This window comes from Saccopteryx leptura, chromosome 7 (genome assembly GCF_036850995.1).
Source record: "Saccopteryx leptura isolate mSacLep1 chromosome 7, mSacLep1_pri_phased_curated, whole genome shotgun sequence".
In the NCBI taxonomy this organism is placed as follows: Eukaryota; Metazoa; Chordata; class Mammalia; order Chiroptera; family Emballonuridae; genus Saccopteryx; species Saccopteryx leptura.
In genome coordinates, this window is record NC_089509.1 from 32386644 (window position 1) to 32404617 (window position 17974).

Genomic DNA, 17974 nt, shown 5'->3' on the forward strand with positions numbered 1-17974 from the left:
GGTTTTTATCTTCAAATTCCTACAACATTTATATATAGCTATGGTGTTTTAATTTATAGTACAAGCATATAATCAGTTTTTCATGTGTACATATTCAATATAAAGCAAAGTTTTATTTAAAAGATTATTCCAGAGTCATTTTATATTTGAGTCCTTATAAAGTTTTTCATATTGGAGGCTCTCTCTCAATAATTTTATTTTAAATAAAAATACAGTGTCTGGGCCCTGGCCGGTTGGCTCAGTGGTAGAGTGTCGGCCTGGCGTGCAGGAGTCCCAGGTTCAATTCCTGGCCAGGGCACACAGGAGAGGCGCCCATCTGCTTCTCCACCCCTCCCCCTCTCCTTCCTCTCTTTCTCTTCCCCTCCCGCAGCCAAGGCTCCATTGGAGCAAAGTTGGCCCGGGTGCTGAGGATGGTTCCGTGGCCTCTGCCTCAGGCACTAGAATGGCTCTGGTCGCAACAGAGTGGAGCCCCAGATGGGCAGAGCATCGCCCCCTGGTCGGGCGCATGCGGGAGTCTGTCTGACTGCCTCCCCGTTTCCAGCTTCAGAAAAATACAAACAAACAAAAAGACGATGAAAACAAAAATTCAGTGTCTGAAGAAGATAGATAACCTTGAAATGATGACAGTTAGTGCTAGTTTTGAATGTTTATGGAGGTTTCTGATCCGGAGGGAATAGGTAGGAGGTGCTAAGGAGTTTGACAAATAAAAAATTATTTCTGGAGGTGGTGGTGGCCTACTATCATAATAATTTGTTGTAAACTATTTACAAAGGTTGTAAAAAAATTTAAAAGTTAATATTAAACTCATTTTAAAAATTAATATTTTAAGTAGTTACTATTATACCTATAGAACAATGAAAAAAGCCGCTGTCTTGGTATTATGTATTGGATATTTGTGTCTTAAAAAAAACATTTCCAGTGACAGTATTCTATATGACTTCAAAAGGTATTGCTTCTTTAAAAACTTAAACAGAAGTAAAGATTATTCATACTTGGATTCTTCTAGATGACGTAAAGTAATGAAAGTATTGAAAGATTTATGTGAAATTTGAGCAAATTTTTTTATAAATTTTTGTGCTTTATGATACTAAAACATTTGTAAAACTAAGTTAATATAAGTATACATAGGACTGTTTCATATAAATATACAGAGGTTTATGTATCTCACGTTGGTCAAAGTTTTTTAAAAATCTTCTCATTGGGGGAGAATTGGGGAATCCTTCATGTTGCACTAATAAAATACTGTCTGAATTTCCCAATTACTTAACTTACCTAAAATTATTCTTTTGTAGAACTGTTTTTGATACAGTTTTATTTTTTATTTGTAGTATAAAATGTTTTGGATTAAAAGCATTGTTCAATTTGATCTGCCTTCCATAGCTGATTCTCTTTGGACAAGTGGTCTAACCTTAAGTGGCAGGAAGCAATGACATGTGAAAGGAAACGAATTTCTTTTCAAGTTGGAATTATTATTTTTGAAACTTCATTAACGTTTCCTAGAGGGCTGAGTTGCCTTTGGGAGTCACAGGTTTAGGGAAGGCATTCAGTTGCATTCCTGCTTATAGTATATTCTTAATGACTTTTTGATAGCTTCATATAGCATTAGAATACTTTTTCATAAGTGGGACTCAGATTTGTAAGTTGTCAAAACAATTCTTTTCTGTTTAATGTTGGCTGTATACATAGAAAAATTATGAGAGGATAAGGCTCTTCACAGGCCTGTGAAAAACATTGTCATCTTAGTTAGAAAAGAAATTAATACAATTCATAATTATAAAATATACTTTAATTCCATTTGCCTTTTTCAAAGGAGTGGGGAGCAGCAGTCGTTGTTGGGTTTTATATTCAGTTACATTGCATTTTTACATTTTATTCATTAATACTGGTTGTGTTTGTAGGGCAAGTAAATAAATAGTCTTAGACCCAGTGGCATTCTGACATGTAAAAGGACATATATAGACAAGTGATTAAAAAAATGAATATAAAGTAAAACATTTTGTATTGGAGAGCAAGTAGTGTGCATTTTGGGGGAAGGAGAAATTTGATTAAAAGACTTTCAAATTGTATTAATACCTGCCTTGAGGAAACATGAAAATTTGTAAGATCTGGGCTTTTAGGAATTACTAGAATAATGACAGCAAAGGGGAAGGCATTCATGAAATATTTGTTGGACCATGTTCCATTGTTCCAGTACCATTTATTGAAAGGGCTTTCTCTCTATTGAATTGCTTTTGATCATTTGTTAAAGATTAATTGGGCATATTTGTATGGATCTATTTCTGGATTCTGTTTCATTGATCTTGTGTCTGACCCTTTGCCAGTACCACACTCTTATGCTTACTGCAGCCTTAACATCTGGAGGAGTAATTTCTTCTTTATTCTTCTTTCTCAAAAAATTTTAGAATGTTTATTTATGTTTAAAAGGAAATGTTGAGATTTTGATATTAGATTTAACCTATGCATTAATTTAGAGAGAATTGACATCTTTATTGAGTCTTCAGTCCGTGAACACCATATGTCTCTCTAAGTACTTGTTTTTTATTTCTTCCATCAACATTTCATAATCTTCATTATACAGATCTTATATATATTCTGTTAGGTTATGTTTGGGTATTTTATTTTTGGAGCAACTATAACTGGATTTGCATTCTTAATTTCAGTTCCACTCATTTATTCTGTCAGTAGAAATGCAGTAGAGTTTTGTGTGTTGATCTTGTATCCCATGGCTTTACTGAACTCATTAGTTACAGCATTATTTTGTTTTAAGATTTCTTGGGACTTTCTAGATAGACAGTCATGCCATCTGAAAGTAGAGACATTTTTATCTTTTCTGTCAGTATGCCCTTTTTTTTCTTGCCTTATTGCAATAGCTAGAATTTTTTTTTTTTTTTTTTTTTTTTTGGTATTTTTCTAAAGTTGGAAATGGGGAGGCAGTCAGACAGACTCCCGCATGCGCACGACCGGGATCCACTCGGCATGCCCACCAGGGGGTGATGCTCTGCCCATCTGGGGCTTCGCTCTGCCGCAATCAGAGCCATTCTAGCGCCTGAGGCAGAGGCCACAGAGCCATCCTCAGCACCCAGGCAGACTTTGCTCCAATGGAGCCTTGGCTGCGGGAGGGGAAGAGAGAGACAGAGGGGAAGGAGAGGGGGAGGGGTGGAGAAGCAGATGGGCGCTTCCCGGCCCTGGCCGGGAATCGAACCCGTGACTCCCACACGCCAGGCCAATGCTCTACCACTGAGCTAACCGGCCAGGGCCCAATAGCTAGAATTTTTAATACTATCTCATATAAGAACAGAGGGAGCAGACATCATTGCTTATTTCTGATCTTAGAGGGAAAACGTTCAGTCATGTTAGCTATAGGTTTTTTTTTAGGTGTTCTTTGTGAGTTTGAAGTACTTCTCATCTATTCCTGGTGTTTTGATAGACTGCATGATTTTTCTCTTTTAATTTAGCCTGTTGATTTAGCAAATTGCATTTACTAATATTTGAATATTGCATCAAACTTGCATACCTGGTATAAATTCCACTTGGTTGTAATGAAGTGCTTTAAAAAATACATTGTTGGATTCTGTTAAAATTTTATTGAAGACTTTTACATCTAAGTTAAGGAGAGATATTGGTCTGAGTTTTTTTTTTGTTTTTTTTTTTACTATTTTGTCTGTTTTTGGTATCAAGGTAGTACTAGCCTCATAAAATTAGTTGTGAAATAGTTCCTGTTCTGTTTTTGGAAGAGATTTTGTAAAATTGGTATTGGTGTATTATTTTAATACTTAATGCTGGCTACCTCGGGGTCTCAAACCTGGGTGTTCTGCATCCCAGTCTGACGCTCCAATGTGCCATCACCTAGTCAGGCTCCCCTTGAATGCTTTTGTAACATCACACATAATTCATTTGAAAAAGTATTGGTTCCCTGAATTATATAGAACTTCTAAATATTGGCACATTTTGTTATTCAATATTTAAATGTAATATATTCATATCACTGATCTCATCAGAAAGTTTTTGAAGTATTGGGAAGGTAGTAGACACAAATATTTCAAAGTTCTTAATTTTGTTTGAAAACTCAAATTTTATTGTTGGCAACATATAATGTCAGTTGTTTTTGAAGTAACAGGTTCACTTTGCTTCATTTTTGAGACCATGTCTGCCAGACACCCAAATCTGAGTAACTATGGCTGGTTTATTTCATAGCCCCAGTACGTAAGGGTTTTTTCTTGAGGCAGCCATTTTCAGTAGGTAGCAGAAGTGCTTTTGCTATTCAAAGGTTAAGATTTAATAAATTAACAATTTTACTGCTTTTCATCAAGGACATTCTTCAGTAGAGTGAAACTGCTCTTTTCTAGAGAAATCTTGTGATACATATACTCACTTTCCATTATTAAATTTATTATACTTAAAAGTGCAGTGATAGACCTGGGAACCTAAACCCAATGTTATAAAACTAGGAAGACAGTAAATTATTGACATTTTCTGGAAATATGAAGTTAGTGTATTGGGAGATAATCTCTTATTTTAAGAGCTGATGTAGTTATATTAAGTTGTTTTGTTATCTTACAGGTGCTATACTTGGTAGATCAGAAACTCAGGAGTGTATATTCTATAATGCTAATTGGGAAAGAGATAAAACCAACCGAACTGGTGTTGAACCCTGTTATGGTGACAAAGATAAACGGCGACATTGTTTTGCTACCTGGAAGAATATTTCTGGTTCTATTGAAATAGTGAAGCAAGGTTGTTGGCTGGATGATATCAACTGCTATGACAGGTAAGAAAACATTTCATTTTTATGATAGTGTCAATTTTTACCACCACCACCCTTTTTAAGGAAAATCAATGTGTGGATTTTCACACCATTATTACATGCTCTAATGACAAGATACATATTTTAAAGTGGTTAAATATGATGTGTGTATGTTTTATCTTTGATATACTTTGAATAATTAACAAAGTATCGAGAAATATAGATAAATATTTCTTTCCTTATATTATTAGGATTATGAACATATTTTAGTGCTAATTTTAAGGGAAAATAATTTTTAAAATTTCTTTAAAAGAGTAAGTATATCCATTGAAAATCTAGTCTGAGAGAGACTAAAGCTTAATCATAGTATTTCCTTTTAGTTTTCTTCTATATGTATCTGGAAGAAATTGATCTTACTGCATTTTTCCCTCTTTTTCTTACAAAGTAGGCCTTTGTACTTTATCTCAAGAGACATTTTAACTTGACATTCAGAATTACATCAGAACTAACAGAGTTCTCTTAGAAAACTACATTTTATTTAAAGATCTTGCTTAAATTGTTTTATCCTATACTGAAAATGAAATCCAGTGGACATGTAATTGACTGCCAGTGATCTTTCTGTAAGGAGTCCCATAGATGTTGATCTGATCACTTAAACGGCCTGGGCCACAGGATTTTCACTGCGGGTGGGTGCTGATGACTGGCAGAGTCTGCAGAGTCCTCTATAACCAGACTTCTTGGAGCCAAAGACTGATATACTCACTGAACACTGGATACTTCCTGATCTGCTTTCGGGAGCCTCAGTTGATTATCATGAATCTGTGGTTGATTGGCTACATGTGATTAATAGCAAAATGCATTGAATGAGACCATAAAAATGGAATCAGCTCCACTTTTTGTGAGAAATTAAAACATTTAGGTGCACCCTTAGTATTTAGGGTATACTTTTAAATCTGTGAATTTTTCAGGGATTATTTCTCTATAATTATTTTTAGCTTCATTTCAATTATTGCCTCTCTATTAACAGAGGTATGATTATTAAGTGATATTTGCTGTTATGAAAGGTAAGTAGGGCCACTAAGAACAGTATGCAGCTTCCTCAAAAAATTATAAATAGAACTACCATATGATCCAACAATTCCACTTCTGGATATTACCTGAATATGAAAACACCAACTCAAAAGATACACATACACACACACACACACACACACACACACACACACACACACACACTTACACACACTTTCAGGTATATTTGCAACATTTATTTATAATAGTCAAGATGTGGAAGCAAGCTAAATATCCATTGATGGATGAGTGAATAAAAATGTGTATATTAATTACTTATATTACTATTGATTTATAATATATAGTACATAATATGTATATATCATTATACATAATATCAGGTGTACCGGAAAGCTCTGTCCGTTTCTATCACAAGTTTCGACACATAAGCACATGTTTATTTGGCGCATGTGTGCCTCTCTATTTGTATCACTTAATGTATACATACTGACGTAGCAAATTAACTAAAACAAAGTTGATTCACGTTAGTCTTATGTGTGAAGCGATAGTGTACCCATGGCTACTGATAAAGTTCATTTACACCACTGTAATTTTTACGAATTTTTACAAGGAAGAAATGCTACAGAAGCATGTAGAAATTTATTGAAAGTGTTTGGTGAAGGTACAGTTTTTGATAGGACATGCAGAAGATGGTTCGAAAAATTCGAAACAGGTGATTTCGACCTTTCTGATAAGCCACGTTCTGGGTGACCATCTTTGATCGATGATGATGATGTTAAGACCATGTTGGAGCAAGATCCTTTTCTGACCACATCGGAGATCGCAGAAAGGCTTAATTCAGCTCAGCAAACCATTTCGGACCATATTCGGATGATAGGATTGGTGTGGAAATATTCAAGATGGGTGCCACATGAATTAAGTCAGAAGAACTTGGATGATCGAGTCGTCATATGCACATCTCTGCTTGCTCGGAACAAAATCAAGCCCTTCTTGAACCGGATGATAACTGGGGATGAAAAGTGGATTACCTACGAAAACATTGTAAGGAAAAGGGCATATTGTGAACCCAGAAAACCTAGCCCTTCCATCTCTAAACCAAATTTGACTCTGAATAAGAGAATGTTGTGTATATGGTGGGACATTCGAGGACCAATACATTATGAGCTTTTAAAACCGAACGAAAAGCTCAATTCAGAGAAGTATTGTCAGCAACTGGATAATTTAAAGACAGCGGTCCAAGAAAAGAGGCCAGCGATGTTCAATAGGAAGAACATCATACTGCATCATGATAATGCCAGGCCACATGCTGCTTTGGGGACTCGTCAAAAAATTGCAGAACTAGGCTGGGAAATTCTGTGGCATCCACCATATTCCACAGACTTAGCACCCTCTGACTATCACTTGTTTTTGTCCTTACAAAATTTTTTGAAGGGCAAAAAGTTCAAAATTGAAGAAGATATCAAACAAGCACTGGTTCAGTTTTTCGCATCAAAAGATAAAACATTTTTCAAAAATGGGATATACAAATTGCCCTCACTCTGGCAAGAAATCATTAATAATAATGGCAATTATATTACTTAATAAAATTTATTGACGGTATGAAAAATTTGTATTTTGTTTTATTCCAAAAACGGACAGAACTTTCCGGTAGACCATATATATGTTTAATATTAACATTAATATCAATATACAAACAATGTTTTTAATATTAATATAAATATATAAAAAATATTTAATATTCTATTATGTATATATAAGTCAGCCATAAAAAGAAAGAAATTTTGCTATTTGAAATCACATGGTGCCTTACTTGTGGTGGCACAGTGGATAAAGTGTCGACGTGGGAACACTGAAATCACATGGTGCCTTACTTGTGGTGGCACAGTGGATAAAGTGTCGATCTGGAAGGCTGAGTCAGTCGCTGGTTCGAAACCCTGTGGGCTTGCCAGGGCACATATGGGAGTTGATGCTTTTTTCTTTCCCCCCCTTCCCTTTCTCTCTCTTGCCTCTCTAAAATGACTAAAGTCTAAAAAATATTAAAAATAAAAAACCCCCACATGGATAGACATTGATGGCATTTTGCTAAGTGAAATAAGTCAGAGAAAAACAAATACCATATGATGTCATTTATATGTGGATTCAAACAACAACAAAAACTCACAGGAACGGAGAAGCAACCATTGGTGGTTGCCAGAAGCTGAAGGTGAGGGGTGGGTGAAATCGATGAACTAGGAGAAAAGGTGCATATTACCAATTATAATACAAATTAGTTCTGGGGATGTAATGTACACATCATGGTGACTATAGTTAATAAATTGTAATGTATCATATATTTGAAAGTTACTAAGGGCATAGATCTTAAAAGTTCTCGTCACAAAGAAAATGATTAATGATTGTAACTATGGGTGATGGATGTTAGCTTGACTTAATGTCAAATTTTACAGTATGTACAAGTATCATTATGTTGTATTCCTGAAAAATATACAATGTTATATGTCAGTTATATCTCAATTTAAACAAAAAATAGGTAGAAAGAAGTTGGGGAAAAATAAGATTTGGAAATCATCTTAATCTAAAACTATCTTTTATTAATTAGTTGAAATAAGGGATTCCTGTTCTTTTTGTAATAAAAAGACACTGTACTTCTCACCTAAAACCAGTATTGCTGGAGGTTAAACTTTGCTCAGTAATGGGTTATGGGTTGTTCAGTGCAATTCCTTGCTGTTGCAGTGATAATTACTACTCCAGCTCTGTTTCTAGGGATTAAGTGCTAATTTAAAGTGTGAATTTTTATTTTTATGCTCTGAATTTGATTAAAAAACAGATATTAAGGATAGTAAGAGAAGAAGGAGAAAGGAAAAGAAGATTAAAAAATGTCAATATGTGGAGGAAAGGAGTAATAAAAAGAAGAATGAAATTGGATGGCAAAAGTAATTAGGCTAGGGTAATAAACCTCCTATAATTTGAGGCCTGATTCTAAAAATTAAATTTACATACATGGTTCTTTTTTCATTTGTCTCTTCTTTGTACATATTGGTACAGATTTCATTTTAAAGTTTGATTTTTAAAAAATACTCATTCTCCCCAAATATATTGAGCTTTTCATTTTAAAGTTAAATTCAACCTTATTATTCTAACAACCATCATTAAAGTTCAGGTTATTTATAATATATGTCTACCTGATGTTTATTAGCAATATTTAAATGTTTGATTTTCTTTAAAGAAAAAATAAGTATAGTAATATATCCTTACTGATAGTGTTGCTTTTATAGTTTTAGTTACCTGTGGGAATTAAGGTGTCATTTTTTTTGGTCCAAAATATGGAATAGGAAATTACAGAAAATAACAGTTCTTAAGTTGTAAGTCTTGCAGTGTTCTGAGTGTTGTGGTGAAATATCGTGCCAGCCCATCCGGGACTGGAATCATTGCCCTGTCCAGCATTTGAGCGCTGTGTAGACCACCTGCCCATTAGGCCTTGAGTAGCTGTCTGTTATCAGATTAGTTATCAGAAAGAGAGACAGACTACATTTATGTTACTTTTATTACAATATATTGTTTTAATTGTTCTATTTTATTATTGTTGTTAATCTCAAATTGTGCCTAATTTATAAATTAAACTTTATCATGGGTATGAATATATAGGAAGGATGTAGTATATATAGGGTTTGATGCTATCGTCGGTTTCAGGCATCCACTGGGGTCTTGTAACTTGCCCCCTATAGATAAGTGGTGGTGGGACGGTGGCTACTGGTTGTTTCTTAGTGGTTGATTTGGATTTGTTCTAGAGGCGATAAATTCCTGTCTTTTCAGCAACTTAGGTCCTATATAGAAGGGCCTTCCCCACCCCCAGATCAATCTAACTTGAATCAGTTTTGGAGTTACTAGGTTCTCTATGTTTGTTGTCACATATTGTTCTTGTTGCTTATCTTTACCCTGTTACTGTGTTCAGGGGATTTAAATCTACTGCTACAAAAACTAACCCTTAATTCCTAGTTTTGGTTATATTGAAATATGTTCTGCTATGAGATATGAACTTGCATCATTTTGTATTTATATATACATGTGTGTATATATGTATTTATATATACACACATATAGTTTTTTATAGAGTGTTCAAGTTTTATATTCCTGAAATGGGAAAGCTCTATTTTTTTTGTATGTGAGAAAAAGCACCCCTAGATCAAATTTCTTCATTGGCTTATGTTCCTCTTTAAGTTTTCTAATAATTAGGCCCTGGCCAGTTGGCTCAGCGGTAGAGCATTGGCCTGGCATATGGAAGTCCTGGGTTCAATTTCTGGTCAGAGCACACAGGAGAAGCGACCATCTGCTTCTCCACCCCTCCCCCTTCTCTCTCTCTTTCTACTCCCACTCCCTCCTCCCCCATTCCCACAGCCATGGCTCATTCGAGCAAGTTGACCCCAGGCGCTGAGGATGGCACCATGGCCTAGCCTCTGGCGTTAAAATAACTCGATTGCTGAGCAATGGAGCAACAGCCCCAGATCGGTAGACCATCACCTGGTAGGGGGCTTGCCAGGTGGATTTTTGTTAGGGTGCATGTTGGAGTCTGTCTCTCTGCCTCCCTGCCTCTTACTTAATACAAAAAAATTTAAAAATAATAAGTTTTCTAATAATTAAAAAGATGATTGCCTTGGAAAACAAATTATAGCAACAGTCTCAAGGAACCAGTGTGATTGTTGTAAAATCAGATGTTGATTCGTTTATGATAAGATATTTAGTAACAGGATTCCAGGAACAGTTTTAGATTTTAAGAAATTGCTCATTAGATATTAAAAAAATCAATATGTTGACTATCAATGACTTACTATTTTATCTCTGGGAAGAACTTTAGGAAAACACCAATTGTAGATTCAGTATAATGTTGATTTTAATTATTCCTCTTTTATTTATTTACAGGACTGATTGTATAGAAAAAAAAGATAGCCCTGAAGTATATTTCTGTTGCTGTGAAGGCAATATGTGTAATGAAAGGTTTTCTTATTTTCCGGAGATGGAAGTCACACAGCGTAAGTTCATAGGGAAAACACATAAATCTGTTTAGTAGATTGAAAACAAAATATATTCATGTTGATGGAGTTATTTACTCCTTCCTCATCTACTCTTACTTTTTTCCTAAACTGTGATTCTATAATAAATATTTATTGTTGAATTTTTGTAGACCAAATCTGAGTTGTTGTTTTTTCTCCCCCTTCCATAGCTACTTCAAATCCAGTTACACCTAAGCCACCCTATTACAACATCTTGCTCTATTCCTTGGTGCCACTTATGTTAATTGCGGGGATCATCATTTGTGCATTTTGGGTATATAGGCATCATAAAATGGCCTATCCTCCTGTACTTGTTCCAACTCAGGTAAGTTATTGTCTTGCACTTTGTTATATTTTAAATTGTATATTTTAAAGTAATATTTCTGTGGTAAAACCCACCAGGGTTGTTACAATTCATTTTCCTTTGGTATTAATTTTTGAATGTTTATTGTAATAGCTAGTTTTGCAGACTTATTAGTGTTGCATGTCCTGAACTTTTCTCAGTTAAGTATTGAGGTAGACTAGATTGAAAGATATTCCCATTCCTGTTCTTCTTGGGTGAACTTGACTGTTGTTGTAATACTTTCTAGTGTGAGATCCAACCAGCTTTGTTTCTTGAGACATAATTGATGATGGAGAAGGGAAAGCATCACCCTTCCTTTCCTTCCATTCTCTCTTCCATTCCTAAATTGTACCTTTTTCAAGACTACTTGTCAAAATACCCTTTTAACCATGGGGAGAAGGTAACTGAGAAAGTGTGGAAAAAGAAGTTTCATAAAGCTTCCAAAAGACACATCCATAAAAATGTTTTGGAGAACAGGAGCAGAAAGAAGAGCAATGTTTCTCATCATGTGTTGTTGGTAGTTCCAAGGACTGTAGATGGTTTTTAGTTTGTGGTGTATCAGGTGTGTACTAAAGACTACAAACTTTTTTAATGCCCTGAGTCTCGCTTCTCTAATACCAAATGTAGCTGAAAATACAGGTGCTTAGGTAGCCAGATTAAGTGCATGGAATTTTCCTTGTTCTCTATCATGTGGACAGTTGGCTCTGATCCAGTGCTTTACAAGGACTTTTAGTATAAGTAGTTGATATTCTACTGGCTGAGGTAAGGTGATAACTTTTGGTTATACTTGCTTGAGACGTTTTTAAACTCTAGCTTTTACTGTTTCTTTAAACTCCTAAGATCAAATTACGTTGTTCTCAGTATCACTTTGTTTAACTTTGTTGCTCTAATAGTACTAATGGTTAAAACTTGATAGAGGAAAATGGTAAAGTCATATAATTTAATGACCAAAACAACTTCTTCCCTTTAAGCTTTATTTACAAAACATACTTCTTTCTCAGTACTTGCAGCAATCTGTTAGCATTAGATCATTGATCCCCATAATCTTTGTAAGATGTGTATATGGAGAAATAAACCTGAAGGTAAAATACCTTATTCAGTTAGGTAAACACACTATTTTGTTCAGCTGCAATATTTTAAATTTTAAACATTAGTAACTAAGTTGTGGTTCTATTAAAATCATCTCTAAAAAGTATATTAAAAAATTTAGTGTCCAATAAATATATTTAGTTTACTTCAAAAGGCCATAGAATGATGCATTTTACGTTGTTGGTGGTAACTATTTTAATAATAAATACCTACTTTAGAAGAAAGAACATTTCTATTTAGTACTCTGGTGGCATCTGAATAATGTACCTAGATTTGTGGTATGATAGAAACAAACTGGAAACTACATTTAAAAGCAGTTTTTTTGTTTCTTAGTAGAACTCTAAGAATAATAATGTCATCTTATAGATAACATTGATTTGCATACAATATTGATATAAAAGTATGGTTGGGTATATGTATTTTTTAAAGGGCTTAATATATGTGAGACCACTTTATTTAGAAATGCTAATTAATTTAAGGGTTCAGACTTTTAAAAAAGGAGATACAATTATTATTTATAAATAACTAAGAACCAGAGATTTTCAGTAGTACTGTGGGTTTTGGATATTTGTTGCCATGATTAATGTTATTGTATACATTTATTTAGGATTTGCATTGTTCTGTGGTGAATTCAGATGAATTGTATGAATTACTGAAAAATAAGGAATGAGTTTGAAGGTCTTTTGATGGAACGACCTGGAATGGTCAAGCTTGTAGTTAAAAATACAAGACTTGGCTGACCTCATGCTTTCCTTCTGTCAGTAACTATGTTGTGGGAAAGGAGCATTGTCATCAGTGTTGAGTTTCATTTGTCATCTTTCACAATGTCTTAAAAAGTATAGTGCCATGCTTTCAAGTCTTATTTTTGGTGAGAGGTTATGCAAATGAATTCTGTAAGACTTCTTAGGGGCCATCATGTTACAAAATGCTGTTATTATTTTTTTATTTCAAAATAATTACTGAAAATTACATCATGCGTTTATTGAATATTTAGAATATACCAGAACACTGGTAAGTTATAGCTATGTAGAAATACATATATTAGATAGGAATATATAAAAATTCATGAAAGATAAATCATTTTTTCTCCATGATTTTCAAATTGTGACTGCTGTATATGGGTCATCGTTATTACAATTTGTCAAAAAACACAAATTCCTGCACTACACTCTTGAAAGTATTGAATGGAACCTAGGATGTTAAGTTTCTAATAAGTTTTCCAGGTGATTTTCATGAGCAGCCAGGTGTGGAAAGCACTGATTTGATTTTACCTCACAGTGTTGTTTGTATCAGTGTTTTTCAGCTGCTGGTCAACGAATTGGCAGTTAAAGAACACTATTTTATATAGTATAGTATAATTCCCATTTTAGAGATAAAGACATTGAGACATAGCAAAGCTCACAGTTGTTAGAGCTGGAATCTAAACCAAAGTCCCTGACAACTAAAGGTTTGCTGTTATTGGTTATGCTGTTTTTTCCACAGAGCAGTTACCTCAGGTGTTTCAGATAATTCAGTAGACATCCCTGCCATTTCAAAATTATTCTATGGGCTAATTTACCTTTCTACTTTTCAGTGTTGAATAGTTTGACTGTTAAATGAATAATAACGTTGATCACATCATCTTCAATAGGATAGAAGGGAAAATAAACAAGTTATAGACATGTAGGTCATATTCATGTGTTTATTTTAAAAGCTTTAGCACATTTAGGCTAGGGTTGTAGGTAGAGATTCCTGTGTGTCTTGGGTTGATAGAGCCAGTGCCTAGTTGGTATCAAGACTTTATTGAGGGATAGAAGCAGGTAAGTGAGACATACTACACATTTGACATTTTAAGATGACTTCTGTATTTCATTCCATATTCATGTCCCCATATTCTAAGTTTAATTACAAGACCAATTAGGACAATATCTTACATTTTTTGGATTTCTGGAACAGTCCTCTAAATTTTTTAAACACTTTTAGACAATGATATAAAATCTGTTGTTCCTTTTCTTAGGGAAACTTTTCCCAGAGCTTTGGGTAAAGGCTGGTTTATGGATGAACTGGTCTGTTATAAGATGTTAGTGGTATCTTATCATGATGATACTTTATTGGTGAGTCATTTCTCAATAAGAACTAGTCTTGAAGATTTATAGTGATGCTCAGCAGAGCAAGAATCTATACTGATAAAGTTATATATACTGTGTTTATTCATTGGTCTGATCTCAGTCATTTATTCTCCTTGGGAAAAATAAGATCAGTCCTATGCTCTTACTAAGCTGGTTCTGGCTGTTAAATGGTAGGATTCTTTATTTCTATGATATAAAGTTATTTATAATTTCTTCTGGTTTTATTAGTATTTTAGAAGTAATATGAGGATATATGTGCTTTTTAAAATCAGGTATTTAATTATGAAACTTAGTAACCCATAAAAAATATTTGTTTATCTAAAATAGATCTGGCAGCTCTGGCCAGTTGGCTCAGTGGTAGAGCATCGGCCCGGCGTGTGGAAGTCCTGGGTTCGGTTCCTGGCCAGGGCACACAAGAGAAGCATCTATCTGCTTCTCCACCCCTCCCCCTCTCCTTTCTCTCTGTCTCTTCCCCTCAAGCAGCCAAGGCTTCATTGGAGCAAAGTTGGCCTGGGCGCTGAGGATGGCTCCATGGTCTCCACCTCAGGTGCTAAAATGTCTCCGGTTACAATGGAGCAACAGTCCAGATGGGCAGAGCATCGCCCCCTAGTGGGCATGCCAGTGGATCCCGGTCGGGTACATGTGTTACTCTGTTTCAGCCTCTCAGCTTCTCACTTCAGAAACACACACACACGCGCATGCACACACACACAAAATCTGGCATAGTAAGAAGCTTAGAAAGAGTAATTTTTTTTTGTTTTAATTGAAGCCATTCTTTTTTCTTTATAACCTATAACTACGTTTATAATATTGTTTTATGGTTTCTTCCCAGTCATCCTGAATTAAAGCCTGGGGACAAGTACTTCTCTTAGTCTTGGCCCTGTCATTTACAAAGTCTTGTTCATTCACCTGTTGTTCATCCTTTTTGATCCTATTGTAAACTCAGAACATTATGACATCCAAGGCTCAGATTATTTCTATAATCTTGTAGCTGGTCTTCTTGCTTCCAGTTTTCTCTGTCTGTACTAATGCTATGGAATAGGATTTTACTTGTCTGATAATGTTACTTCTGTGCTTAAAAATATTTGAGAGGTCTCAAGAAGTCAACAACAAAATGTACAAAGTTTGGAGTATGACATGTGATCTTTCATATTTTGTCTGCCTTTTGATTGTTTTCTCCTTTTACAACCTAAGCCATCCATCATATTCACATAGAATGGTACTATCCTTGATGAAAGAATTGAGAAAATAGTGTTCAGGTCAGTTTCTGTCCTTTGTAATTCAGATGAGTGACCCCAGTTGAGAAAGGCTGTTGTCATTTGGGTACGTTTTATTTTCCAACTTGTCTCTAAGCTCCTTGAAGACAAGGTGTGTTTGTAATCACAACTGTATCTCACACAGTATTTGTATAGAATAACTATTCTATAAGTGATGAATTGCTGAACTGACTTTGTTGCATTTAGAGTTATACCAAGATGATAATGCGGTATGACTGGAGATTCATTTATTAAACATTTAGGTGCTTTAGAGCTTTGCTTTAAGATAAATCTTGAGTCTATATTTCTTGGGGGTAAAATAAGTTTTGAGGTATGTCAGGCTTTTATAAGAGAATGCCATTATTCAGTTCTTTCTCTAACCACAGTCTTAAAGCATCTACTTAATTTGTGTCATCTAGGTCACTTTTCTTTTGCCTGTGTTGAAACTGTCAACATGTAGGTAGATGCTCTTATAATCTATAGTGAGCAAACTGAGCACAAACTGGTCTTTCTAGTGCCCGTGAGTCATAAATTGAGGGAATTGATATATCCACTCTATTATTAAGAAGTCTTATTGTGGTTAGAGTTACTGTGGTTTCAATAAAACTATTTGTATCACTTACATAACCATATGTGAGCTTAAGTTTGCTGCTTCTAAGATCTTTATTTGTTCTGATAAAAAATACTGCTTGATAAGAAAATATATTTTAGGGGCTGGAAATTACCTGCCTTTAACAAGGTACGAAGTTAGCTTCTTGTTAAATTTTTAAAGGCTGTACAAAAAAGCACTATAGTATTGCAACAGTAATCCTCTGAAAATGATATTGGTCTCATCAATTCTTATATCATGACATGTTATGTAGGATTTGGTCTGATAAGGACTTAAGACTTTCAGATGTTTGAGATACCGAGTTGGGCATACAGAATAATCCTGTTGACCTTAATATTAAAGTAATCATAGGTTGTCATTTCATGCTATGTCAAATTACTATCCACTGAGAAACTAAGCCATCTGCAAAATGCTTTGTAGGATTTTCCTGTTGAACATGAATCTCTGTATGTACCCATTTAAAATTAGTAAGATATTGAAAGGGCAGCATCTCATTACTCAAACCAAGTCAGTTTAGAGAAGTATGCTTCTTTTTATTTGGGGAGGATACAGGAGAAATTTACTAAATTTTATCAAGTATTTAATATATGAATATTAAGTTATACTTGCAAAATTAATATTAAATTTATAGAAACATCTTGAAATAGGTTGACTGCTTATTAATTGCTTAGAATTTATAAACACAGCTCTTGCTTTTTCTGTATCTTTCACTTTCTCTTTTTAAAATTCTCTTTTATTTAAAGTAAGTGCTTGCTTGTTGTAACAAGACAAATTATATAGATAGAAGTGTGTCCCCCCAAAAGGGGAGAGAATCATTTGTTCTTCTTCTTTTTTAAAATTACTTTTCTGAAATGCCAGTTCTGACAGGTTGGTATGTATTCTTTGACACCTTTCTTTACTATCATTTGAGTATGTACTTTATTCTATTTTATAAACTATAAAATGTTATTTCATAGTGTATACTGAGGACAGCTTTTCAGCTCAGCACTAGTAATCTCATTAAATGATTTGTTTTTAAGTGAAATTTAGTGCTTTAATGTGTGCTCTTAAAATACTAAAATTTGTTGTTTTATTAGCTTAGAGTTTGTGTTAGTTTTCTGTTAAAAGCTGAAATCTACATTCCACAAATGTTTTCACTTTATTATTTCAGCATGCTTAAATTACTGTGATATGGCCCTAGTGGGTTGGCTCAGCATTAGAGTGTCAGCCCAGCATGTGGCTGTCCTGGGTTCAATTCCCGGTCAGGGCACACAGGAAATGCAACCAACTGCTTCTCCACCCTCCCCCTCTCCCTTGGTCTCTGTTCCTCTCTTCCTCTCCCACAGCCATGGCTCAGTTGGAGCAAGTTGTCCCTGGGCTCTGAGGATGGCTCGATGGCCTTGCCTCAGGCAGTAAAGTAGCTCAGTTGCCAAGCAACAGAGCAACGGCCACAGATGGACAGAGCATCTGCTCCATGGGAGCTTGCCTGGTGGATCCCAGTCTGGGTGCATGTGGGTATCTGTCTCTCTGCCTCCCCACTTCTCACTTAAAGAAAAAGAAATATGGTGATATAATGCTATTGTCTTAAGCTTGAACATTTTTTTTTTTTTTTAGTATATGCCTAAGAAGTATATAGTATAGAGTGATTACCCATGTCTCTTCCTTCTGTGCCCCATTGTTTTGTATGACGGTTTTTTTTTTTTGGAAACCTAAATTACAACTTACTTTTATATATACTTTTAGACTAATTCTGGTAAAAGACATACAG

The 17974-nt window shown here is 34.8% G+C and overlaps 1 protein-coding gene across 2 annotated transcripts in view; it reads left to right on the forward strand.

The window, feature by feature from the left end:
• Positions 1–17974, forward strand: part of ACVR2A (activin A receptor type 2A) — a 104202-nt gene that overhangs the window by 63895 nt on the left and 22333 nt on the right. For both annotated transcript variants that reach the window (XM_066345068.1, XM_066345069.1), the window contains exons 2-4: positions 4561–4768; positions 10691–10800; positions 10992–11146. In XM_066345068.1, the coding sequence (XP_066201165.1) occupies positions 4561–4768; positions 10691–10800; positions 10992–11146 (473 nt within the window). The remainder of the gene's footprint in view (positions 1–4560; positions 4769–10690; positions 10801–10991; positions 11147–17974) is intronic.